The following is a 27,589-nucleotide window of genomic DNA, read 5'->3' as shown; positions in this document are numbered from 1 at the left end:
GCTTAGCAGAAGCTGCTTCGGCTCTTACGTAAGCAACGGCGCCCCCCACTACCACAGTTTAGGGGGAAGAGTGAGAGAAAGAGTGCGGAGAGAGTAATCAGAGAGAGGAGCAGCAAAGATGAAGGAAAAGTCGGCGTGAAAGGAAAAGAGAAGGAGAGTGAAAAGACACAAGGAATCTGAGAAACATCAACCCTCCTTAAATAATCCCCCGTTCAAATACTCTCCACTTTAACTTCATTTATGCGTCCTTGCCTATTTTAGATAAATATTCCTCTCCGTTTGGTCTGTTCTCTCCCATCCCGGCAGACGCCAGTGAAGCGTGGCAGGTTGATGGGGCGAATTTAATCAGCATGTCCTCCCACGCACATGCACGCACATGAATAGATATGACTATTATCTTCGTTTAGCTTTTAATTACCATGCATCCTCCCAGTCACCTGCTGAAACCCAGTAGAAACCCTGTTGTAATCAAGGGGGCTGCTCATCTCACTTCGCCCCCCTCCTTCCCTTCGGTCCTTGTGAACAACAGAGCCGATCGGAGGCTCGCACTCGTGTGCGTTGGAAGTCGGAAGTAGATTAGTGACACTGATACACTGGAACTGGTGTCCTAAGCAGTGAGTTTTCTACAATATCCCAATGTGAGTGTGTGTGTGTGATTGTGTGTGAGAGTTTTTTGTGTTTGTTTGTTTTGTTTTGGGATTTTTTTTGTAAATTATAACCCTTTGGTGGTTCAGAATAATGGAAAGAGTCTTGTTTGTTTTAATCCCACATCCATTTGTATACCATTTATCTCTCTGTTGGTAGTACTGCCAAAATGATCAGTCTACTTACAGAAAATCAATCTCCAATTTGTGAATTTCCCTTGGAAATGAATAAAGTATCTATCTCTCTAATAATCACTTAATCATTTTAGATAATTGTAAAGCTTTTCTTTGTTATAAATCATTTAGAGCTAAAACAGCTCGTCAGTTAATTTATTGGTTGGTCAGTGGAGAATTACTCAGGAGCTGTTTTGATAGTGAATCTGTTGTTTAAATGATTTTTGTCAAGCAACAAATGCCAAACATATCCAAAGGCCAGTTATTTTAAATGTGGTGATTCTTTTGTTTGTCTTCTGTGAGAGCAAAATTGAATTGACTTCTTTTTATTTAGTTTCAATGGGATGAAATGTTTGAAGATGTCAGCCAAAGATGAAGATGAATGAAAATAATTGTCAGCTGCAGCCCTGTAGTTATAAACTAAATATCTTTAGGCTTTGGACATTTGAGTGTGTCTTTTTGTCCTTTGGAAACTTGCAGTCATCATTAAAATTTTATTTTCTTGACATTTAATAGACCACATGGTTAATGGTAGAAACGTTCAAAATATAAAAATAAGGGGTTGCAACACAAATCTGAATGTCTGTGATATTGTTTACAGGATAGATTGCTGTTCTAGTCTTTTCTTGTCTTTAATGAAAGAAGCAATCGCACCAAACTCAATGTGCAGTATGCAGCCTGTTAATGAGGGTCCCACGCTACATGTTGTGTAAGGCGTCACAAGGTGAAAACGTCTCCACTGGAATAACTGATAAAGAAAACATTTGCTGTTTGCAGCCGTAGGCTGTGGAAGAAATATCGTAACACAGCTGCTCACAGGAGCGCAACAACAATCAGACAGATGAGCTGGGATGTAGCTGCAGCGCTCCCGCTGCTCCCACCAGTAACAGGAAGGGGCAAATATCTCCCAGACTGTCAAAGTAAAGTCCCGCACTCCCAGTTTCAGCGCTTAGCGGTTATACAGGGGCTGCCAGTCACTGCTGTTCTCTGCCACACTGCGGATGTGTCAGTCATGGTGCCAGGGCTAAACTCATTTGAGCTAGCTAGTCTGGCGAGCAGCGGAGCATGAAGGCAGACAGCAGCAGTCCTCACTGCTGAGTCACTTTGCTTGAACACCTCACGTTCCCGTTTCTGCCCTCTACTTTTTACTCCTCAAACACTGCCGGACCAGCAGAATCGATAGCCACGACAGAGATGGAGAAGACAACAATAATGCAATCATGCGCATTACTTGTCTTATTGTAAGCCCCTGTTAGCAGGAGACCCAGGCAGCTGCCAGTAGGAGGGCTTGTTGTCCAAGCCAGCAGCAGCATGGCGTGGGCCACACACATTCACAGGCGTTTCCTCACCTTTCTCTCCCCCCGGCAGGAGATTCCCCCCGCGGCATGTTTACAGCTGATAATGTCTGAGCTGCCAAAACTTGTGACGAATTTGTTGAGGGAGACCCCCTCTGTGGCAGGTGTGTGTTTGTGTGTGTTTTCATTCCTAAGTGCGTGGTTTCCAGTGACACAAAGTGTGTGCTAAAAACTAATGGTGTTAATTCATTTGAGACTTAAAGCTGGAGCTTTAATTATACTTAAGTCAAAGCTTGGCATGGGTTCTGCTCAGACACCTTTGAATGTAATGCTCTGTTCTGTTTTTTTTTTTTCCCATAAGGGTCATACGTTTCATTGTGTGTATGCAAACTGACCACCGTGTATTTGGCTGAAATCAAACAGCAGCAGAAACTGAACAAATGTAATATGTCTTTTGGCCCTTATTAGGGTGTGGTAATGTAACTCATGGCCCATGTTTTTGTGTTTCCAGGTGGTGGACCTGTACTGGGGCGTGGAGCCAGAGGAGTGGGACAGTCCAGAGCTGCAGCGACTCAGAATGAAGCTCTTGGAGGAATGTCTTAAGACCTCAGCGGGACCATGTTTTGTTGTAAGTGTTACCCACCTCACACGTTACAGTTACAGTGTGAAATGTAATTTTATTTTTTTTTTAATAATTCTGCTTGGATGTTATTGCTGCGTGTCCAAGCTTTACATAACAAGAGGAAAATCTGTTCAATCAGAGTCTGCCTCCGTTTTTCTCACCATCCCTCTCGATCTCATTACATGGCTCTGATACGGCATTAAGACCGGATTGTTCCCAGGCTATTTGCTTTTGAAGATCTAATAGGAGAGAGTGAAACCACCTAATAAGAGTGAAATCTAATTTTTCTTGTAGACCGCTCTTTTTATGAGCTGTGACGTGGTCATATTTGAAAAGTGACACTGAGATATAGTCACATTTGAAGTCCTTTCGTTGCAGCTTTTGAATGCAGGAGTTGTGTGTCTAAGCAATATTGAGTCCAGTCCAGTTTTTATTATGATAGTTGATTTGGTTTGTTAAGGTGAAAATGCCAATAAGTTCATCACTTATACAAAGAAAAAAAAAGGAAACATATTTTCATCCTTTGGTGACAGTAAAAACAGCAATAAAAGTGAAACAACTTCACAGATGGGACAGTAGATACTTAATCATCTTTGCTGCAGTGCAAATGAGAAGAAAGTATGTCTGAAAGGACCTTGGGAAATCATATTGGCAATGCTGAAAATCCATGCACAGCTAAAATTTCACTTGAACAAATGAGTTATGTGAAGACCTCTGCAAAGAGCGAGAGTGAGTGTGTGGCACGACGCATAATTACGGCTGACATTTCAGTGATCTTTTTTAGATAATTCAAGGCCGAGTAAAAAAAGTCAGGCACGAAGGACGGAATAAGATGCAGACAGGAGTGAAGAGAGGAAGAGAAATTGATGGTGAATTATTCAAATCGAACAGATCCGTTTCTAGAGGTTGAAATTGAGGTGAGAGATCACAGGGAGAGGTAATGCATTATGGGTAGGACAGGAGCCCTGGTCCCCAGGGAACATAATCTCCCTCCCCAGACTGAGTTTTGGATTTTTCTTCTTTTCCTGCCCTTCATACTCGGCTTCCTCCTGCCTCTGTTGTTGTTGTTTTCTTTTTATTTCTGACACAAAAATCACACAAAATACACTTTTCACTTCAAAACATCTGCAGCTTAATGATTCATTCTTTTTTTTATTTCCAGTGGAACAATGAAGGTCCTTATATCAGACCAGATTTGGAAATTATGGTTTGGACTGATTTGTTTGGCTGCTACACAATTTTTTGTTTCAAAATAACAACTTCATCTGCTAAACAGCATGCAGTGCAGTTGAAAGAACCAGAAAAGCTAATAAATGGACCTTGAGCTAAGCTTTTATTGTGAAAACAAGTAGTCATAATTAAAACAGCAGCAAAAAAAAAAAAAGAAACACGACATTCACCAAAAGAAACTCATTCGCCATAAATACCAGTGGAAATTAAATATAAGGAGCAGTGATAAGAAAATCCCACATCTGGCTTGAACCGCTGGATGTAACAAACAGCCAACCAGCAGAGTCAAAGCAAAGCCATAACAACATGGTGCAAACACAGATATTTTCTTTAGAAGCTGCTTCAAAGCGACATAATGAGCAAGTTAGCTCACGTCTTCTCCTGATATTGCAGTGAGTCCTCTGGTATTGATGCCTGAGTTTAGTATTTGACTGATGATTTTTTTTTTTGTGATTATGTGCTGAACTTTCAGGCCTCATCATGAGATTTTATATCACAGCCTTTGAAGCACATTGTGTGTGATATTGGGCAATACAATGTAAGTGCAATCAGACTAAACTGCACTGACACGAACAGATCTGAGCTGAAAAGAAGCGATACGCTCTCCCCTTTTGTGCTACCGGCTTGGTGTTTGCCGCGCTATTGTACAAGCCGCACTGATTTCATTCATTCCCCATCAGCCTCGCTTCCCCCTGTGTCTGCAGCAATTTCGCCATCTTAACCCCGACTGACCCCGAGCAATGCCACACAACACGCTGAGTGAAAGTAGGCACACACACACACGTGCAGATTTTTTGCTCTCTGCACACCCACCCACACAGGCACATAAAAACAGAGCATCCTGACTTGAAGCATTTTCTCCTTCATGAGACTGAGAATCAGTTGGGGTGAACCCCAAGTCTGGGTGATGCAGACTGTTTACACTCCTACACACACACACAAACTCAGATAGTCCACGTCCTCCCCATCTGGATGGTTAAATCTTTAATGGCAGGTTCTAGTGGTCCTCTCTCGTAGGATTTTGTGCCAAGGCGCCCACAATAGCTCCACAGAATTAAGTCCAATTCAGACTTGTCAGAGCCAGCTGCTTCAGTCCCTGCAGCTGGGCTCCCCGTCGCCGCCACACAGGCCAGCCAGCCCCATTCCCAGGACTGGGGAGCTCCGAGCGATGCGGCGGGTTCTTTGATCAGGGACTCGGATCTTTATTTATGACAGTTCTGGGTTGTCTGGTCCATCTCTTGAGTACTGTTGTTTATTTTAACAGAGTAGACCTAGATATATATGTGAGGACGGGGGGAAACGTCGGCAGAATTTAAGGTCATCTTGTTTCGGCAGCGGCGTACAGCAGGTTCCAAATGCTGTGTGTACATTTGTGTGTGGATGTGCAAATCCCAGTCTCTTCTGTGCTTTCAGTTTACTCATTTATGCTTTCTTTCGTTCTTTCTTTTCATTTATCTTTTTTTTTGGTCTGCTTCAACCCACTCATGGTTCTATGCAATGTTATCATGTTACCTTCACCCACTGAGGTGTCCACCTCAAATGCTGCAGCCAAAGTGTCAAACTCCCCCTCCAACCCTGAAACACACTTAGACACGCAGCCACATGGCAGCAAGAGGAGACTTCAAAGAGGAGCTGATGTGGGGGGTCTGCAGCCCACAACAACTGTCACAGAGCCCAGTTCATGGATAAGAGGATGAAGTCGGGAGGAAAATCTCTGAAGAGCAAAATTGCATCTGCATTGATTATTGATTCAAAAGAAAACAGAGGAGATGGGATGTGTTTCTGTTGCATAAAAAGGGAAGGGGAGAAAAGGGGAACTCAGAGTGGGAATAAGAGCACAGGAAACAGAGAAGCAGGACTGACATGCACAGTTTAGGTGTGTTTCCTTGCTGCCACAGAGGATCTGTGCGTCAGCTGGAAATATCTTAATACTTAGACACATAACTCTCACCCCCAGCTGTCATTCACCGCTGATCACCGGGAATTAGGAATGCAAACCTCACGTTTTCAAAGTGTTACGCAAGATGGAAAATGGTGAAACCGCGTAAAACAAAAACAGCCGTGTTCTTTTCATTTTGTAGGAATGTGTGAGCATGAAGTTGCCTTAGTTCATGAGACAGAGGGTCAGATGGTACATAAATGCCTTTTTACTGGATGTGTCAGTCTTTATTTATGAGTAAGAATCAATTGCAGCAAGTGTTTTTCAAAAGGGCACAGCTGAACACAAGACAGGTGGCACTGCAGGGTCGTTAACACACACACACACACACACCACACACACCACTACACCTGGGTGAGGGGGGCTTTTCTCTAACCTGTCGATGCAATAAAGCCGGTTTCCATGGCGATAGCAGGGGTTGGCATGGTGATGGTGTCATTGACCCGGAGATTAAGCATGACAATGAGCCGTGTCTGTTTTTTTTCTTTCTTCTTCTTTACTCTCTTCTCTTCTTCTCCGAAGGTTTCAAATTCCCTCGTGTAAAAAAACACTAAAACTTGATAAATGCCTCAAGGACGTGTATCAGCAAACAGTATGCGGCCGTTCATCCAGTTTTTCTGCTTTTTTTTTTTTTTCTTTTCGCTTGACGGGCCTTGTGGCAGGTCGACTGCATGTAAGGGGATAGTTGAGGATACTGTAGCTCTTATTTTCTCTCTGCTTCTCCTTCATTCAGCTAACATGATGTAACTGCTAACGTGATAGTCCAGGCTAGCTGGTTTAACTATCAATCACTGTGGAAATTGATACACGCAGAAAATAATTTGTGCCTGCAACCCAACAAAGATAGAAACCTGACGGAATTTAGTGATTCATATAGTACACTAACTTTGAGCAAGGTGTTCAAACTGGAGTCAACATGCACATTAAATCCACTTGATTTTTCAGGTGTGCTGTTGTTGGTCATTTTTGGGGTGAAACAGTCCCTGGAAGTTCTTAGAAACAAGAAAATAAGGAACATCTTTGTCATTTGTGTATCAATAAATCCCAGTCAACATTGTGTTAAAGTGTCTGTTAGTGCTTTTTGTATTTTCTGGCTTCCCAGAAGCTCTTTTAGCACTGTAGTCTTTGAAAACAACTCTCAAAAATGTGTATATAGGAGTAGTTTTTAGGTCATCGTACATGTTTCTTCATCTAATGACTATTCACTTTAGAGAGATGGTGTATAATTAACTATAAACTAGTTTGTCTGCCACAGTATAGGTCTAGGGTACGAAGGAGTAAGCCACCAGGCTTTGAGTTGTTCTTGTTAGGCTCAGCTCACTGTTGGGTTTGATCTTGTCATGTAATGTAATGATTTCTTATATGCTAAAAACAATATAATATAAACAGAGCCCTGTGAACCCCCCCACCCCCCCCCCCCCACACACACACACACACACACACACTCCTTTGCAGTGCCAGGGCTTATGCAGCAAATATCAGAGCAGTTGACTGTGTGCTTCATTGACTGATTGACCGTGTGAGGGATTGATTAGTTGATTCATACTGTAGCTGTGTACAATATCGTAGTCGCCTCTCCCAACCGACTCATCAGATAAAGTGCACTTAGCCAGAGTATAAAACCCTTTCCAAGGATGAAAAACCAGAGGGAGGGAGGGAGGGAGAGGAATGCGGCTAAAACTGGAAATGCATTTGGCCCCTGTGTGCTTTGATATTGTCACTTTAGCCTCTTGTGTTTTTTGCACCTGCGGCTGCTAAACTGTAACAAGAACTACCACAACCCTTTGGTACCCCGTCAAAAGACAGACGTACACTCACATACGCGCACACACACACGGACACAGACACAGACTTGTCAGCTGCCATGCTATAATCCACTTTAGATGGCCTCATTCCAGGCCTGCCCTCTGCCTAAGACAGGGATGTTAAAACCATCCTGCAAATATTTAGACATTTCTTACAGTTGGGCTTCGGTAAGTTGAGGGAGGTGACAGAAGTGACAGCAGATTACACGCAGGGTTAGAGTGGGGAGAAAGTGTGTGTGGGTGTGTGCGTGTTGCATTTGAACACCTGATTTTGCCATTTTGATAGCAAAAAAAAAAACGTGATTTTATCTTAATCTCTATCTCCAAGCACACACACACACACAGCCGGTCACCCACTCCATTCATTCTGCTGTATCACCACAAGGCAAGCTGACAGAGACTTTGTCAGCAACTTGGAGAGTGACTGCTCCTTCCTCCTCTCCCTTTCTCTCTCTCACACACACTACATGTCTCTCTGTGCCGTACTGTAGTTCCTCCACTGCAGCACCATGAGTCATAGAGGGCCATCTAAAGAGGGTGGATGATGTGACCTGCAGGGCAGCCTGGTGGTTACAGAATCTGTCCCATCATAGCCAGTTGCTTGCAGGCTGTTGTAGATAAGATAAGTAGACATAATGTTACTTGTAAAATGGTGGGATCGAGATGTAAAATGTCCACTACATCAGATTCTCCGTTTACATTCACGTAACACCAGCCAGTGCTAACCGACACAGGATCCAGATGCACCAGTTAGAATTCATCCGAACCCAGTCCTTATTTCCTGTAACATTTCAAGCTAAAATCGATTGTTTTAAAATGCAAACAGTATTGAATTGAACCTCAAGCGAAGCAGCTGTAACTGCACAGCACATTAGGACGTTTCACTGAGTTTTTGTTAGTTAAACTAGTCTATTGGAAGCATTAAATGGTCAGTCGGAGATGTCATTTTCAACCAACTTATGTAGGGGCTGTTAATCAGTAACCTCATTAACAAGCTAGCTAGCCACAGTTGACAAAAACTGGTCACTCCAGTTGTCATTTCAGATTCCAAAAATGGTCAATGGCTGAGAAACCTTCTTTGTCTAACATCTGTCTTAATTGAAGGACCCATTGTTTCAAAATAAATTTGGACTACTAAAAAGAAAAGGGGAGAAAAAAAGCAGTTTGAAACATTTTGGACTTAAATGCATCTCATGACCTTCCCGTCAATCACAACTGAAGATAAAGAGCAGCCTGGCCTAATTAGCTTTGTTTTGACAGGAAGAGAGCACAGACAGTCACACACAACAGGGAATCCCTTTCCTTTCTTCCTCTATTTGGTGCTTGTGTATTTTTCAGTCTTATAGACATGCTCTACTCCGTACTTAAATTAGCAGTATTTTCTAATTAGACCACTTGCTTTATCGGAAGCACTTGAATATTTCAGTCACAGGAGGGTTCATTTATTCATTTATTTTCTTTATAACCCTCCTGTTCCGTTGCAAATGTTTTAATATTCAAGGGGGTTACAAAAATCTTTCCTACTGCTACTTTCACCCTTTTTTGAAGGATACATATATTCAATTTGTTTCACGGGATATCATTATACATTGCAAATAAAGGGATTGGTTCCAAAACGCAATACCAACACCTCCTCCGCCAAAACAACTGATACTGTGCATGGAAACTATCTTCTAAATCAAAACTGCAAAATGAACCTTTGGTAGCAAATTTGTGCAACAAGGCAACAAAACTGCATGAATGTAAATGAATCCACCACAGGCATTTGTGGGTTTTGAGAGTAGGCCGTTCCAACGGCCCATGCCACATGCCATCATCTGATACTGCTTGTTCTCTGCATCTGTTCCCACTGCGAATGCCAAGGGAATGAGGAGTCCAACATGGAATGGCTTTGAAGCGTCATTGCCGTGAGCAGTGCAGCGTAGTTTTCCTGCTCATCAGAGCTCGCAGTCGTTTGGCCCGTCCCTCACTCGCTCTGCGCCTTCGCCCGCGAGGCTTTTAGCTGCATGTGAATTATGACACATGGAGTAAAGATCAGCTGGTCATGGAGTTGGAGGCTTCCCAATGATTTTTGCTCCCATTGTCCTCGAACGTGACTGAAAGAGCACATCCAGGAGCGAGCCAGAAAATGGCCCTGATCACTATTAACAGTATTGAATCGACTGCCACTCAAAGGCGTACACGTAGATGCCGAGGGGAAGAGAGGAGAGTCATTAGAGCTTCCAGTAGATATGCCATGTGGAGTGGGAGATAATAGTGGGATGAAAAGGCCACTATTTAATTTGATGAAGCATAATTACGCAGCTACTGTGTTGAGAGTTCTGGTTTCTGACTAAAAAGATCGTGGAGAGCGATTGTTTGGCTTTGCTGCATAAGACGACGATCTTAATAACCTTATAGCACAGAAGCATATTTAACTCAAATTTCACAGTCATAGATCCTGCCCTCACAGACGTACATACATCCTGTCAATTGAGGAATTAATATCCTTTCATTTAAAACCCGTCCCATCTGTTCTATACATAAGGCAATCTGCTCATTTTCTTAATGCCGCTGATTACTGAGCATTAGGAAATTTGGCCGAGGCTGCGTGCCTTACATAAACATGTGTCATTCAAAGATTTGCTGTGCAGCAGTAGAACAAATCTGCTCTTTCTTACCGAAAACAATGAATTTTGAGAAGGGATTGGTAAAGAACCTCAGTGCTTTTGTGGTTCCAACCAAAAGCAATGTCACCATGGAATAAGACAGCTTAGAGTAATTTGTCAAATTTGTGATATGACTTACTTATTGTTTGATCAGATATTTTCTCATTTAAATCCTAATTTTGCCAGTTTTCGATTATTTTACTGAGGCAAGAATGTTCTAGTCTGAATATGCTGAGACTCCTCCTTTTCCATTAAGACACTTTTAAAGTGGTAACGAGAACAATTTCTTTTTGCTATCAAAACTGTCTAATGGATGGCCCTCATTTATCCTTCCATAGCTTTAATTGCTCTCTAATGTTGTGCTAGCTTTGAGATCATGTGTGTCACGTACTGGGAACATGACAATGTTGTTGAACAAAAACGTATTCTCTCTTGCTTTCAGGAAATTGTTACTGTCAACACTTTCTGCAAACTTGAAGGTGTCTCAGTGGAAAAAGAGATGCAACTTCTTTATTTATTTAAATTGTACGCATGTGGACTGTGATGAGAAGCAATTCCCATCCAAGATACAGCTGCAATTGTGATGGCAGCTGCATCCATGGTGGATGTCTCAACCACACCACAGTCAGACCTGTGGCTCTGAAATTGCCTTAAATAAGTCACACACTATGCAGCATTGACTCTGCTATCCACCCTGTGTCACTGATCCAAAAAATAGAGCCCAAGCACGGTTTGAAGGATTGTGATGATACTCATTTCCTGTCTCTCTCTCCCTCGCCTTCCCTGCCTTCTATGTTTCCTCCCCTCCTTCCTTTCACTCCCCCACTTCAGGGTCTGGTGGGAGAAAAGTACGGCAGCATCCGAGTGCCGGGAGAGGTGGAATCAGCAGAGTTTGAGATGATCTTGGATGCAGCTGTGGAGGCGGGACTGGACACACACATCTTGGAAGAGTGGTACTGCAGGGATGAAAACTCTGTGCCACCCGCATACTACCTCAAACCTAAAGCCCAAATGCTGAAGAACTACCAGAACTCAGTGAGTCCAGCTGACATGTTATCACCAAAGGAGCAGAAAAGAGAATTTGTTGGTCTTCCTGATATCTCAGCCTATTTTACCCACATGGCTTGAGCTGCACTGATAATGGGTTCTTCCCCTTGAGCTGTGTGGTTCGTAAATTAAATTCTCCTAGAGGAACATAATTTTATATGCACATACAGAAAAGAAAAACAGCTTTGCTTTGAGTTTGTCAGCAAAGCTGTTAGTCTTCTGCAGCTTTTGAGCTCTAAAGTCTTTTGCTTTACTGTTTACCAAAAAAAAAACACAGAAAAAAAGTTTCAGTATACTTGCAAATAACCCCATAAAAGTCATTTGACAACAATTTTCCCTGCACAGTTAATTTTAAATTAAAAGACTTCACATTGGTGTTCTTCCTTGTTACTTTGTCAATACCTTAATAGGAGGTAATAAAATGTTTGGCAGAGTTTTGCTAAAAACAGCATGTTGTCTAAAGATTCACTAAAAACTGTACATTACTGTAATCAATGCCAGGGCAGTGCTTTAACACATTAAAAACTCCTAAGTTTGTGTCAAAAAAGAGGCCCCAAAATGCAGACAGGATACAAGGGGGAAAATGAACAAAGGAAACTTTAACGAACCAACTTTAAAAGCATAGAAGAAGGCAAACTAGAAGCAGCTGGAAGCCCAGGAAGGCCAAACAAATAATAATCTAAAGAAAAGCAAAGCAACAGAAATAAGCCAGAAGATAAGCACAGAGGACCACAGGGAGTGGCAATGAAAACATGTAGAATAAAGACGTAAGAAAACACACAGGAAACACAGAAAAACTGACACAGAAGGATGACACAGCACAGCTTATATCAACTAAGGGGACCAGACACAGGTGAAACCAATCAGGGCGGGGCAGACAGTCAAAACTGGAGGGAAAAAGAGTCAAAGACAGGAAATGTAGAGGAAAACAAGATACAAGAGGAAAATACTAAGAATTTTCATAACAGAAACAGTCAGAAATGAAGGTTTCATACTTGGAGAATCCGCACCAGATAGCAGAATAAATCAAAATCAGTCATGCCAGTAAAGATTTTACCAGCTTTAAAAACAAAAAAACCCCACATATTTCTTTATATGAAACACAGGACAATATTCACTGTATTGCTGCATGTGTCTGCACCGTAAACATGAATAACCATCCCTCAGTTCACGATGAGAGTCCTTCATCTAAATAGTCCTCTGCCTGCCCTCTCGTCCCGCTTAGATGGAGTCAAGCAGCGCAGCCAAGACCAAGAATGACAAGGCCTGGAGGAATGTGTCGGAGGAGATCAAGAGGATCTTCCGAACAGCGGTGCTGCAGCTTCAGGAGAAAGGGACCATGAAGAGCGCTCAGGCTAAGAAATTCCTTTGCTCTGGTTAGTTTCAGGGCAACTTCTTCTTTCTTTTTCATTTTTCATGTCACATCTTTTGATGAGTTCCTTTCAGGTTTGAACACATCTTACTGTCTGATGTGTAGCCCACTTCTGTCTTGCCGGGTTTCTGTTTTGGTTTTTGAAAAATTTTGCTTTATTTTTATATTACAAATAATTGTTTGGTGGCACAAAGATCAAGCAATATAATTCCTGGAAAAACAGCAATTGCTGCAAATTGAGTGTAGCTTATTTCAATACCAAACAAATACTGCTAAAAGATCATTTTAAATGTACTGACTTTAGTTTTGAAAAAAATTAAAATTCACATTTTTGCACTATTTCCTCACTTTTCTGACATTATATAGACCAAAAACCTAATTGATTAAGCAGGGAAATAGTCAGCAGATTAACAGTTTATTTGTTTAATGGGTGAGGCTGTTGTGTAGTCTGTCATCTTCTAACTGATTTGGTAACAAGAGATGAGATGCAATGAGGATCTGTCAGACTCAGCTTGGCTGATGACAGTGACTGAGCGATCACACTGTATCTTCACCTCACTGTAATTAATCCAAACAGTGTGCTGCAATGTCAAGTGAAAACTGAAAACACAAAACATGAAAACCACTTCTCCCGTTTTTCTGAATTACTCTTCATTTTGTTTACTAACACAAATTTGCAATATTTTCAGTCATTAGCAGGATAATTACTGAGTGTTGTGTTAGTGACTTGTTTGTCATTCATTATGGATCTTGAAAGTGCTAGTAAGTAAGCAGTTTATTTTTCAAAGTGTCTTACACCTCATCTGTGTAAGCGCACTCTGGAACGCATTCGTCAGACACAGAAAACAAATTAGGACATTCTGCAGATATTTAAAGGGAAGGTCTAAGTCTAAATGACAAAAAGTGCTTTTCATTTTCTGACCTTTCTACGAGATCAGACAGGTGGCACTTTGTTTTCTCCTCTGGAATTGAATGGAAGCAATCAGTTTTCACTGCCACAGGCAAGATACCACATTACAACTGGACACAAACAGATTCCCCAGCTGTGGTCAGGTTAATGGTGACACAATACACTGGATGGTAAAGATATTTTATCAATCAATCTTCAATCAAGTTCTTCTGGTCATTTCTTTTTAGAAATGCATAACATAGATCTTTTCCCTTGCCAAATAGGTTTTCAAACTCCCTAACCTGACAGATGGGGCAGGAATCAACCCGGTTTTATAGTCACTGACCTGCGTGCATGCAACTGGGGTTTGGTTAAGAGCTTTTAAAGCATGATAAAATTTAAAATCTACACCAGATTTTAGTCTGCTTTATGAAAGTCTATGAAACAACGAAAAGTAGAGCTCCCTTCTTGTGAGAAGAACATGAACTATAGTAGATAAAGAATATTTGTGGTGTGTAGGAGCTCTGTTCTCTGAAAGCCATTTTGTTTGTCTACCAACAGACCAAGTCCTTTTGTTATGACAGAGAGAACTGTGACCGAGTTCCTGATGTTGGTATCAGGTCAAAAGTGAAGTGTACCCAAAAGGGCCCAATCCGATGTCTCCTATTAAAATCAAATATCATTTATTAGTGTAAAAGGTAACAGAAGGCTAAAGGTGCAACTTTGCCATCTGAATAATTCCTCTCACTGTTTAGGTCCACCCTGGTGTAATATTGGTGTAATATATAGTGGAAATAAAGAATAAAGTAACTAAGTAATTGCTGCTCGAGTTTTCTAAGTTCACACGAAAAGGTAACACCTCTTTGTGTCATGAAACTGAACTTTTATGCACTTTAATTGAGCACACTGGGCTTTGGGCTTGGTTTTGCTATAAAGAGGAAGTTGTGCCATCTCCTGGAACTCCCAACTTTCTTTTCACACGTTTCTCTCTCTCCCACCTAATTAGTAGGCTTCCATGTGTGCAAAACTATACAAGAGAAGCTGGCAGAATTTCAGTCAGCCAGCTCTTTGTGGGGGAGCCTGTGATACAGTTCAATGGTGCTGGCTTATGTGATTTTATCAACTTTGCTTCTTCTTAAATAAGACTCACGAGAAATCTATGTAATCGGAGGCTAAAGGCTTCTAAAGTCTGTTCAGCTTCACTCCTGAAAGAAATCTAAATCCTGCATCTGTTAGACATTTATCTTTGAAATTTGTACATTATTAATCCAACAGTAGACCTTATCAGCATTAGGACATTTTAACACTTGCAAAACACAATCAAATTATTATTATTATTATTTTTATTATTTCAGCATTGGAGGATGAGTTAGACTTTGCCCTTGGGAAACAAACTCCAGCCTTTCTCAGGAAATGTGTCTGCTACATTCGCAAGATCTCCAACTTCGACCGTTTTGCCAAAATCCCCGAGATGGCCCGATACATGGACATCGTGGTTAGCAGCGATCGCGTCATGCGCAACCAGGAAGCCTACGAACGCCTTCTGAAGGTACGGGACGAATTCATTCCCACTGTCGTCGCTGCCTCAAACCTCCGTGTCTACTCTTCGGTCACTCACTGCGACATGAAGTTAGGCTACTCCCAAGAAGTGGAGAGCAACTATGTAGAAGGTCTGTGTAAACAGTTCTACGAGGACATGGTGGACATCATCCAAGCCACGGTCCAGCAGAACTTTGACACAGAGACTGACCCACTGTATGATGAGATCCTGCAGCACCTGTCTCTCTGTAAAAGCTACGCAGCACTCTACCAGTTCAAGACAGAGTCCTTGGATTACATACAAGAGTATCTCATGCCATCCAAGGGGAGCAGAACGAGCCCTCTGGTGGTCTACGGAGGACCTTGCACTGGGAAGACACTGCTACTATCTGAGGTGGCCAAACAGGTAAGATATAAGATAGAAAATATGATGATGATATCATCGTTCTTCTTTTGTGAAATCCCTGTGTGCACTTTGGCTGACTCTCGCAGTGTGTTCGCAGTCGCGCTCATCTGTCCGTCTGATCCGAGCATGTGTCCATCCTTTGTACAACAGCATACAAGTGGGCGTGCAACTGTTCATCTCTGCTCATCAAACGCTTGCTTGACCATCTGTGTGTCTGCCAAAAGACCATCCATTGCCATGCACACGTCTCTTAATTTTTTGTGAAGTCTTGTGTCTTGTGTGTGCCTGTGTACATCGGCACAGGACTTTTGGGTGTGTATTGGCGTGCCTTTTTACTGTGTTTGAACATCTGTACAGATTTTGGCAAAGGCTGTGTGCATTTGTCTCTGAAAGTGAACACACAAACACGTGTGTGCGTGTGTGTGTGTGTGCTGTATTGCACACTCACTATGGCTTTGTGTGTGCCATCTGGCTGCCCGGCTACATTAGGATCACACTGTTGCCAAGATCACACAGCACACACCCACAGATCCACCTCTGCTTGTCCAACCTTTGTAATAGCCGCCACATTGATACACTCATTTATTGTAAGTGCCACTCATATCATCCAAGTTCATTGTATGGTTGTAGAAAATATTACAATAACACAGATAAAAGAGCTACGAAACACTGATCAAAGTCTAAACTTCAAAAGAAAAAAAGATTACCGGGGGCGCAAGGTTGAAAGTAAAAATAGAAAAGTGAAACTGAAATTAAGTAAAAGAAGGGTAAGAAGTAACTTCAGGGTTAAAACAATAAATGTTCATATACACACTGTCACAGAGCAGAGGTTAATGACAGAGGGGAAAGGGGAAGCAGAAGGGGGTATGTAAGAGAACATGGACAGAGATTAAGTGGGAAAATAGAGGAGAATTTGATGTTTCCACACTAATTCTGATGCAGTTCAGTTCAGTTCAACAGGAGCATATGTCTAGTTTCCATCAGGGGAGTTTACCTGTTTTCTTAGAGCTTGTCCTAATTTTTGTGCCATAACTTTTTCAAACATCTTTTGTTCTTTCATGTCTTCTATACCAGATGGATCCTTCAAAGGCTTTCTTGTAACGTGCTGACAGCCATCCTGTGTCCTCATGTGAAAACAAGTTTTTGGAAACAGAAAAAGAAAAAAAAAAATCTGCTTTCTTAATTCATTCAATTCGATGCTTAATTCATTAGAAAAAGTCTTCACACATTTTATCCATTTTAAATTTACTGTTTCTCACAAGAGAAGAGAAATAGATGAAATTATTTCATTTGCAATAATTTATTATTTCTTAAAGAACCAGATCGATGTTGTATTTCTCTGAAGTTGGCAAAGTTTATCTCCACCATGTTATCCTGTTTGTTAATCTCCAACTATTTAAGCAAGTTACACCATTAATAATAGTTTGGTGTTTGAAGGAGCAAGTGATGATATCAGATTTTAGATTAAATAAGACAAAAAAGCAATGTGCTACTACTGTGTCTCGAGTCCACAGGGTTTGATTCATCTTAGCTCTGGAGTATTTGTGTCTTTAAGCTCAGACCATAACACTGATCTTTGAGAAAACACAGGTCACTAGTCCTGTGAATACTCTGAGCTAGGTTTGTATGTAGTGTCACGCAGGAGAGACCAAAAGCTGAATGAAATGGCAAATCCATCCTTATTAGTCTACTGATCATAGCAGTTATGTAGTAGTACTGTAAATCTCAAAGCATACAGTAGTGTGTGATGTGTCACAGTTCAGTAAGAGAATATTGAGAATTTAACCTTCAGAGATTCCACTGAATTTCCGGCTTATGATCATAGCTGGCATTACTGTATGTTCTATATGTACATTAGGTTAATTGAGTATATATGATTGTTTGTACTGACTGTTTGTAATAGTGTGTATTATGCACAAACAGATACATAGACATACAAAACTTTTAAAACTGTAAATACTATCCTGACAGATACTGTGTCTCTCTTTTTCTCTTCTCCTCTCTCATACACAGCTAAGTGATGAGTAGGGATCATCACTGTTGTCCTAAAAGTGTCAAACATCATCTTAATGTCTCAAGATCTCGGCTGGGAAATTTCATGAATGAAAATATTAAATAACAAAACTTTGAAACTGCTGCAGTGCTCATTCATAAAATGTCTCTCATGATGGAAGAAATTATTCATATATGAATTCAATCTATTGCAATGAATGAAAAAGTTTGAGGACATTAAAAATGAACATTACTGAGTTATAAATTTGATGGTGCTAGATTTGGAGAGCATGGATAGATTGCCATGAGTTAAAATTTATTACACCTCTCCCCCTTCCTGTGCTAATGAGCCCTGCCTCATACTGTTAGAATATCAATTAATAAAAGCCTTCTGCTCTCAGTCTCAAGCTTTGATTTTTAGGATTTTTTTGTTGTTCTGCAACCAAGTAAAATATAGGTAATCCATTTACTCAAAGTAAATCTAAACAAATGTCTTCCAAATGTTCTTAATCTTAAGATTTTATTTTATAGATTTGTCAGTTTGTAGCCCATTATATGTGCTGTGAATTCTTATTTTAAAAGATGCATTCTATTATAACATCTCTGCCCTGCTATGTTTTTCAGGCCTACACATGGCTGCAGAAAGAGATGGGCCCTGAAACTGACCCAGTGGTCATCGTGCGTTTTATTGGCTCCACTCAACTCTCCACAGACCTACGTACACTGCTCCAGAGCATTTGTGAACAGATTGCACTAAACTACCGCTGCCTGATTCACTTTTTGCCTAACAAGATCCAGGAGATGAAGGAGCTGCTGATAAACCTTCTAGGGGAATCTTCATTTCACAGGCCCTTGGTCATTGTCTTGGACGCCCTGGAACAACTCTCAGATGCCGATGAGGTTCGCAAGCTGTGGTGGCTCCCCATTCACCTGCCTCGGACAGTCCGCATTGTAGTCTCAACTTTGCCCAATAAACATGGCATCCTGCAGAAGCTTCGGCACCTCATCCATGATGAGGGGTATTATGTAGAATTAGCCCAGAGGGACCGCAAGGTCTGCAGCCAAACTTTAAAACAGCAGTTGCTGAGCGTACAGAGGAAAGTCACCTCAGGCCAACAGATCTATGTCAACGAGGCACTTGCCAAGTGTACCTTGCCAATGTTTGTCAATCTCATCTACAGAGAAGTCGTTCACTGGAGATCTCACAAAGATGTGGACGACAAATCACTGTGTTCCACAGTTCATGAAAGCATAGAACAGCTCTTCTACTCAGTGGAGAATAAGTTGGGCCAACGATTTGTCTTCAGAGCATTAGGGTACATCACCATGGCCAAGGCTGGGCTAACTGAGGTCGAGCTGGAGGATATTCTGTCCCTTGATAATATAGTTCTTGGTGATGTTATTGTGCCAACTTACCTCAAAAATCCTTTGAGGATCTCATATGATTTGATTGCAAGGCTAAAAGAGGAGCTGGATGGTTATCTGGTGGAACGTCAGGTACGTAACGTCACCTTGATGGTTTGGGCCAACAGACACCTGCATCTCATTGCACAGAAGCTATATCTTAGCAACGAGGAGGATGTTCACCAAATGCACAGCCTCCTTGCTGAGTACTTCCTGGGGGCATGGTCAGGAGGCAGGAAGAAGATTTTCACCTACGATAACAACCATTTCACTTCTCTGAATATATCTCATCACAAAAACCCCCACCAACAGTCCCATGAAAAAACATCTTCTGACAAATACTCATATGACAGACAGACTCCCGAGCAGCCTTGGGTATTCCAGTGCAATCTTTTGGAACCTGACATTTTCTTTGTCAACCATAGGAAAATGACAGAGCTTGTGTACCACCTCACCAGGAGTGGGCGCACTGATGACCTCATGTTCGGTGTCATCATGAACTTCAGCTGGCTGTACACAATGATCAAAATAGGCCAGTTTGAAAAAGCTTTAACAGACATTGACCTAGCTTACAGCTACACACAAGAAAAAGAACTGAAGTTCCTGGCCACCACTCTACGTAGCATCAAGGTGAAAGTGCTAAAAAATCCAGCATCACTGTCTGCTGAACTGCAGCAAAGGCTTCTGCCCGTTGTCACCTCCCTCCCCAAGCTCAGACACCTCCTCCTGGAGTGTGACAAAGATGGCCCGAAGTACTGCTCCATCGTGCCTCTCCACTCCTCTATGGATGTCACCTACAGTCCAGAGAGGCTTCCTCTGTGCTCTAGCTACATGCAGATTGTGGAGATCTTGCCCACTCTAGCCCCTAACATAGTCCTTGTAGCCCTTGAAGATGGTTCTGTCAGCACCTGGGATGTAGAGAGCAGACAACTTCTAAGACAGATCGACACAGCCAGATCTGTTGTGCTGGGAATCAGGCTAACCACTGATGAAAAGTATCTGGTCGTGGCCACAACCAAGAACACGCTGCTCATTTATGATAATCACAAGTCCTGCCTTTTGTCTGAAGTTGAAATCAAGGGGTCCAAGCATGGGGGTGTCACTGGTGGGGTGGCTTTCATCAATGGTTTTACTTTGTCCACCCATCATGCTTTGGCTTGGCTTGAAGCCAGTAAAGATGTCAATGTTATTGACCTACTCTATGGCTGGCCTCTCTATCAGTTCCATTGCTGGTATGAGGTGACTTGTGTCCAGTGCTCTCCCGATGGAATGTATGCCTTTTGTGGCCAGTACCTCAACACTGCCTCCATCTTTCATCTGGGCAATGGGGATAAGTTGGCCACTGTGACCTCTGAGTTTTCTGGGGGATTTGTAAAGTCCATTCTAGTCCTAGACACCCTTAACCAAATGGTGATGATTGATAATGAAGGGAGTTTGTCAGTATGGAACACCAAAGAGATCACCAACCCACGGCTGATGGAGGATTATGATTGCAGAGGGGATGATAGTGAAGTGGTGGGCATTGAGTTATCTGAAGACCAACGCTCCATTCTCATTTGCAAGGCCCGAAGTATTGAGGTTCTGGACACAAAAGTGTGGAAGATGGTAGAGAAGTTCAAAGCCAAGCGTTCAGAACGCTTTGTGGCTGCTGTTCTTTCCAAGAATGGACAAAGTATTGTGGCCTCCATGGAGAATACCTCCTCCATCTTCGTCTGGAGGAGGGACAGTGGACAGTGCATGGCTAGCCTGATTGAGATCTCAGGGGCTATCGTCAAACTCATCAAATCAGTCCACCACAACCTGCTCCTCTCTGTTGCCAGCAGTGGAGTCCTGTCTGTTTGGGACATTGATATTATCACAGCTATGTCCAATATTGACAAAACAGGCAAAAAGATACAGACCTTGCAACTCTCCGGCAGAGAGGATTATGTGTTTACCATGGATGGTTCAGAAGCTGTCCACAAATGGAACTTTGGCACTGGCTTCATTGAGACAGTCTTTAAGCACGAAGGCATAGTTGAGAACTGTGTCCTAACCTCCTCAGGGGATCTCATGGTGACTTCAGATGACAAGTCCAGTCAGTATATCTGGCAAACCAACACCGGAGAAAATATCTTCCGTATCAATGGACAGAGAATATCACAGCTGCTAATCACCCACAACGACCAGTTTGTTGTGTCCCTCTGTGAGCAAAATGCCTCCAGAGTCTGGAGGCTCGCAACTGGGCACAAAGTGTGCAACATTTTAGTCACCCTTCAGAATGCACTGATCACCACAGCAAACACTTTCCTTGTAGGAACCTCCAAAAACAAGCTCCTTGCTGTCAGTCTGTGGTCAGGCAGCGTGTCCAAGAAGTTTGTCTGTGATGACGGCATTACTATCGTAAACTTCAAGCTCATTCCTGACTGCCCTGACTGTGTGGTGTTCATCACATCTACAGAGACCATCTTCATCTGGAGTGTGGCAGATGAGTCAGTCTGCAGGCGAGTCCAGCTGCCCACCAACTTCCTCAAAAATCTAGAGGACTTCCAAATCTCCCCCAATGGGAAACTAGGAATTGTCTCCAAAGGTGATGATAACATTAATGTCCTGGATCTCCACAGTGGGAAGCTGAGGCTTGTCCATGCTGCTGGTATAATTTGGCGTCAGAAATTATCAAGAGATGGACGTTACCTAGTGTACGTCTGTTTCCGGAACTGTGATGAAGATGACGATGCTGGTGTTGTGTCCAATCTGATCGTGATGCGTCTTGCTGATGGTAAGAGCATTGGTACATGCTCCCTGTACAAGACGCCCACTTTCCTGTCTCTCTCACAGCGAGCACTAAACATCATCATTGGCTTCGAGGACGGCAGCATCGGCACATACACAGTAGTGGATCGTGTTGATGCTGCCCTCAAGATAAAGATAGCCACCTCCAACAGCCGACAGATTGTCAACAATGCCTCACAGAAGGTGCGTCCAAAATGCTGCAACCATTCCTTTAAGACCGTTGCAGATTGCATTTGGAGGGAGTCAACAGAGGTCTTTTCGAGGGACAGCCCTATCAACGTGTCTGACTCTGGGGAGGGTGAGTCGACCACGCCTACAAAAAAGACTGAACTGCTGCAGTGATAGGTGGAAATCAGAGAAGTGGGTGGAGTTAGGATAGGCAGGTGGAGATAGGTAGAGGTAGGTAAAGTTTAGAATCTCTGGGGTTGCAGTTGATTCTTGTTTACAGCCACGTGATTCAGCTGCAGATGTCAGCCCTCTGGGTAGTTAATGGGCCGACTATTTTAAAGCTGCACTCAAAATTATGTATTACTTCCAATTTATGATACAGTTTCTCTTTGTTTTACACATGCAGACTGTTAGAAAAATATGTTTTTGAAAAGGGGAAACATGTCACTTCTGTGAGATATTAGTTTGCCATTATGTGTCCTTTTGCATTTGAAGAACAAAGTTATTATTCAGATGTCTTGGTCAAACATTTTCAAAGCCATTCCAGTGATATTAGTCACTTTCATTGTATGCTATATATTTATTTACATTGTACACATGAAGTCATAATGTTCTTAAAAAAGCAGAGTGTATTTTTGTTTGTATCAACATCAGTCGGTACTGTACAAAAAAGAAAGATCTATGGACATATGTACATATCCCTTTTGGCTGCTGCAATTTGTGCAACTCCTTAAAAACGTTATGTTGTGCTTAATGCAATCAAAGTGAGTGCCTGGAATTTAAAATGTTCTTTATGTGTAGATTACAAGATTTATGAAAATGCAGGGAATTTGTAAACACAGTATACACAGTTACATGATACTTGCATTGATGTTAAATCTAAATGAACAGCGTGCTGAAATTCAGTCAACAACATGAGAGATCGATGGCATTGCTCTTTGTAATGATAGTTGTAGAAATGTCTCGGAACAGTTTACGTAAATTTGATGTGAATTTACCTGCAGTTCCATCAGTTTGTGTGCCATTTGTGTTAAGGGAAACACCACTATTGAGCATACAGTGTAGCATAGCACCATACACATTCACGCCTTAACCAGTGTACTTGCTTTAGGTTTAGTGGAGTTTGTTCAAATGTTTCAGTAGAAAAGGACAAAGTGATTGGTCCAGTGTTTCACTGAAGCTACTTGGCCCTGTGAATATATTTTAGAGGTTTAGACAGTAGGTGAAAGCACTTTATGGGTGGTTTGTGAGAAATTATTAGATTTATTCATATGAAACATTGTATAAATTCTTTAAAGTGATCTAGAGTTGTCTTAAAATATTGGTATTAAATTTGCCTCCAAAAATACACAAGGCTGTCTAGGTACTTGCAGGCTAAAGCTAACTTGCTTGAAATGCTACAGTCCCTCTATATATATCTGGTATCAATATAAAACATGATAGTAGAGACTGGATGTTTGGTAATATATGGGCTCAGATGAGGATCAATAACATTTTGAGCTTGTAAAATTCTGTTAAAAATAATGTAAAAACCGTTTGTTGTATATTAGCTTTGTGTGGAGACCATCAAAAGAAAAATACAAACTGTACCTACGGTGAGGTCGCACACAGCTCCACACAGCTTTTGACCATGAAATTACAGATGAAGTTACAAGAATGAATTTTCAAAATCATTTTCACTAAAACTTTCACTTTTTTCCTTTTACATTTACTTGTACCGTAAAGATTCTGATCTGTACTCAGATGTTCAGAAAAGAGTTTACTTAATGATATACAACCACAGGCTTTAAAATTTTTATTAAACATTTAAACATCTTAAACATTATTTCTCAAGTGCAGAATGTTTTCGACCCTTTTGTGAGCCCACAGAAATCTGGTATGATTTTAGTGACAGGCCAAAATACTGTAAAAACTGTTTGCTGACAATCTAAAAGAATAGATGAGTTATTATATGAGGTTGTCCTTTTGCAGGTACCTTGAACTGCTTTTTTAAAAGCATGTCTGTAATAACCTAAAACACAATTTTAAGCTCTGATGAGACCAATCATCTGCCAGGCATGACTGAAAATAACACACACTTTGACATATACTTTGTAAGGGCTATTGCATCTTATTGTATTTTTACTAGTTTTGAACTGTTGAGACAACGGCCCTTGGATAATTTTGGGTAGCAGCATCAAGCCTTGAGATAATTTATTTCCCTACAACTCAAGAGTTGTTAATTTGAAAAAAGAAAAATTTACCATGTAATTGCCAAAGTCCCGATTATAGTTTGTGTTTCATTTTGTTGACAATCTTATTTGTTTTTTGAGGCTTGTACTGTAATTATATTGGTACCAAATTGTTTCAGTGTTCTACTGTGATTATGTTTCTGATAGAGAAAATGTGCTATCTTTGCTAAAAAGTTTAAAAAGAGTTCTCTTATAAAATATATTGGAATGCTAGTTTAAGAGTATATTTGAATGTGTCCATATGGAAGCCAGTAAATGGTATTATTGTATGTTAAGTAACTTGAATGACTTTTAATAACTTACATGTTTGCAACTCATAGTTGACATACTGGTATAATGAATGTTTCTATGGTATTCTTTGTATTGTCAGGACTGACTTACCTGTTTAGAGATTTATATTTTCATAAATGTTGTACTTACATTTTGTTACAGAGTTGTTTAACTGGAATTCAAACAGAAAAGAAACTTATGTCTGAAGCAATATGAAACTAGTGTGTATGCATTGTTTGTATGAAACATTTTAATGTAATAAAATGGTTCACTTTTTGCCTCCACTGCATCGCCTCAGGCTTTTCACTGTAATGAAAGGTTGCTACTTGACGTTGCAATCATGTTTCTGCTCTTAGTCTCTTTTAGTCTCTTTATTTTCTTTGATCTCACAGAATGGCAGATATGTTTCAATTCTGGCCTAAGTGGCTACAATCAGCCTAATCATTATATGTTATATAAGTTAGATGCAAAGGACCCTGTAAAACAGGTAATTCCTGATTTGGATTTTTTTTTCTGTTTCCCAGAGTGAGAAAACACTGACAGACAGACAGACAGACAGACACACACACTGTAAAATGATTTGATAGGCCAGTAATTGCTCTTCTGCACTTGATGCCGAATGTTAGACAAGCGTGGTGAATATTTCTCCAACACTAGCTGACATTGTCATTATAATTAGGTAATGCATGTGCAGTGCACCTGCACCAAAACACACACACACACACACACACACAAACTTGCAAGGCAAACACATCCAGGCTCAAGCTGTGATTGGCCAATAAAAGCCTGTTGCTTTGGGCTACCATTTTAATTTCCCCAGTGGTGTCACTCTAAGCCAATCTATGTGTTTGTGTGTGTGTGTGTGTGTGTGTGTGTGTGTGTGTGTGTGTGTGTGTGTGTCCGGTCTCCACGGCAACATCAGGTCCACAGCGGTGACGGGCTTGGCCACGCCTCTCATTGTAATGATGGTGAGCTCATGTCTGTTGGCTATTGGGGCAGCTTCCAGTCCTTATGACAACAAGGGCTTGACTATCGCTAGCACATTCCACCTGCAGCGCCACACAGGCATATAATTACACCACTTGTTTGTCGAACAGGAGGTCTCCACAGGTCATACAGTGCGTTCCTGTGTGTTTGTGTCCTACAGTAGGTGCATTATGACATTGCCTCTTATTTACCCAGCCCTAAAATAGCCTCTTCATTGTCAGCGGAATTTACTCGAGAAGCCAAGGCCCTCTTTCTTGTCATCCTTGTGTTTTGTTTTTTTCACAACTGTAACCTGTATTTTCAGTGGTGGGGAAGCCTATGAGTCACTCATATTTCTCTCCCGCCTCTTTCTATTCTCTGGCAGGCCAGATAAACCAGCCACAGCTAAACACTTTAACCTTACTTGTAGCTGAAATCTTAGTAAAAGCACAGGGACCTGCACTGTATTAGCTCAAAAAAATATTAAAATCTTATTTGAGTAGTCCGTGTCTGACTAGCTAAAAGCCTTTCGCCAAATATGCCGTGTTTGCAAAGGGAAGTCACCCAATTTTAGGCTGCTCAAAGACAAGACAAGCATTTTCCAAAGATGCCGTTCTTTGTCTGTGAGGTGAGTGATAACAAATTAAATCACCCAAACATATCAGATAAAGATCACTGCTCATTTCATCCCTTTTATCTTTTATTCTTTCCCTTCATATCCTCATAGCCTCAACGCTAGAGCCCAGTTTGGAAAGATAACTACCATCAAGCCCTGACCTAATTCCTCTGAAGCATGCTGGGAGGAGAGACACTGATATGTAAAGGCTTCCTTCTCCCAGTTTGTTGCTCTATTTTGATTTAAGGTGAACAGCAGGAAATGGAACATGTTGGCAGAGCTGTTTGCCTCTGATAGGTTAAATAGATTACTTTTGGGGGGGTGGTGGAGGAAATTAAACATGGTAAGGGGTTGGAAAACAGGCAGTCAAAGCATCCTGCACAAAATGTTGTGTATTCCTTACTCCCCTATGTTGGAGTATACTATAATTACAGTGAATTAATTGTAAAGTCCTCCCTCATGGGATTAATAAAGGATCATTTTAAATCCTTTGGACTGGTGGCTGCTCTTCTTTCTCTTTCGTTTTAAACAATGAGACCATCTTAAAAGGCACCAGTCCAGCAGTTACTCAGTATAGAGCCCAAAGTCCATTTTCTACCAACTGATCAGTCATTGCTGAAGCAAAAAAGAATTAAGATAATTAATTATATATATATAAAAAAAAAAACCTAAGTGTGAATACGACAGGTTATGGTTATGAGGGAACTAGGGCTACGACCTGGGCTAGGACCTGGGCTAGGACCTGGGCTAGGACCCAGGACTATTTCCTGTTTTCTGTCCTTCCTCCATGTCAGTTTCATTCTTGTTCTCACAAAAGGAAAAAAGTAAAAACCAGAGGAAGCAGTGGAGTGGAAACAGATGGAAAACATTTATGCGGCACCACTGGCCCAATCTTTGAAAATGTCTAGAAGGGCTCTTATTTTGCATCTGATGTGTCACATTGTTGTCATGTTTTGTGTCTTTGCCACAATGTCAGCCGCCATCCTGTCAGCCACAACCAGAGCGGAAAAACTTTGCAGTGTTTTGCAGTAATGCTCTGATTATTTTATTTTACAAAAGCCTGGAAAATACTTTGTAATCACACATCAGATACACAACTGAAAAAAATGTTGATCTTTTATAATAACAATAATAATAATAATAATAATATTGATCTTTTTCAGATTTTTTTAATGTAGTAATACCTTCATACTACACTTTGGCACTACATTTACACTTTTTTCTTTCTCTTTTCCTGAGCTGAGGCCAGATTTTGTTAAATGGATAGAAAGTGTTAAGAGTTGATTCCACTCTAATCGCATCCAAGTCATGTGATCAACCCAGTAACTGTGTAACAGGCAGGTCAAGTTAAGCCGCGTCAAGCTGCCTACAGGTTAACAGGTTGAGACAGGAAGTCGGGTGTAATAAAGTCTCATATGGCCTCTTGATGATGCAGTGTAAATTGTAATCTGGGTAAATTATAACCCTAGATGGTAATCATTATTAATAAGCAGACATTCACAGATATAACTAAAAATCACTGAAGCTGTGCTGCCCATTAAGAAACCCTTTTCAAATTAA

At 41.3% G+C, this 27,589-nt stretch overlaps 1 protein-coding gene across 2 annotated transcripts in view; it reads left to right on the top strand.

Moving 5' to 3' along the window:
* The window catches only part of LOC124054936 (NACHT and WD repeat domain-containing protein 2), a 41,172-nt gene extending 16,436 nt beyond the window's left edge, over positions 1–24,736 (top strand). For both annotated transcript variants that reach the window (XM_046381482.1, XM_046381481.1), the window contains exons 4-8: positions 2,625–2,741; positions 11,189–11,392; positions 12,630–12,780; positions 15,021–15,610; positions 18,227–24,736. In XM_046381482.1, coding sequence (XP_046237438.1) covers positions 2,625–2,741; positions 11,189–11,392; positions 12,630–12,780; positions 15,021–15,610; positions 18,227–22,120 — 4,956 coding nt within the window. In that variant the 3' untranslated portion in view covers positions 22,121–24,736. The remainder of the gene's footprint in view (positions 1–2,624; positions 2,742–11,188; positions 11,393–12,629; positions 12,781–15,020; positions 15,611–18,226) is intronic.
* Positions 24,737–27,589: the final 2,853 nt, after the last annotated feature.

This window comes from Scatophagus argus, chromosome 23 (assembly GCF_020382885.2).
Source record: "Scatophagus argus isolate fScaArg1 chromosome 23, fScaArg1.pri, whole genome shotgun sequence".
NCBI classification, from domain to species: Eukaryota; Metazoa; Chordata; class Actinopteri; family Scatophagidae; genus Scatophagus; species Scatophagus argus.
Note: the sequence above shows the minus strand (reverse complement) of the source record. Positions and strands in the feature narration are given on the sequence as shown.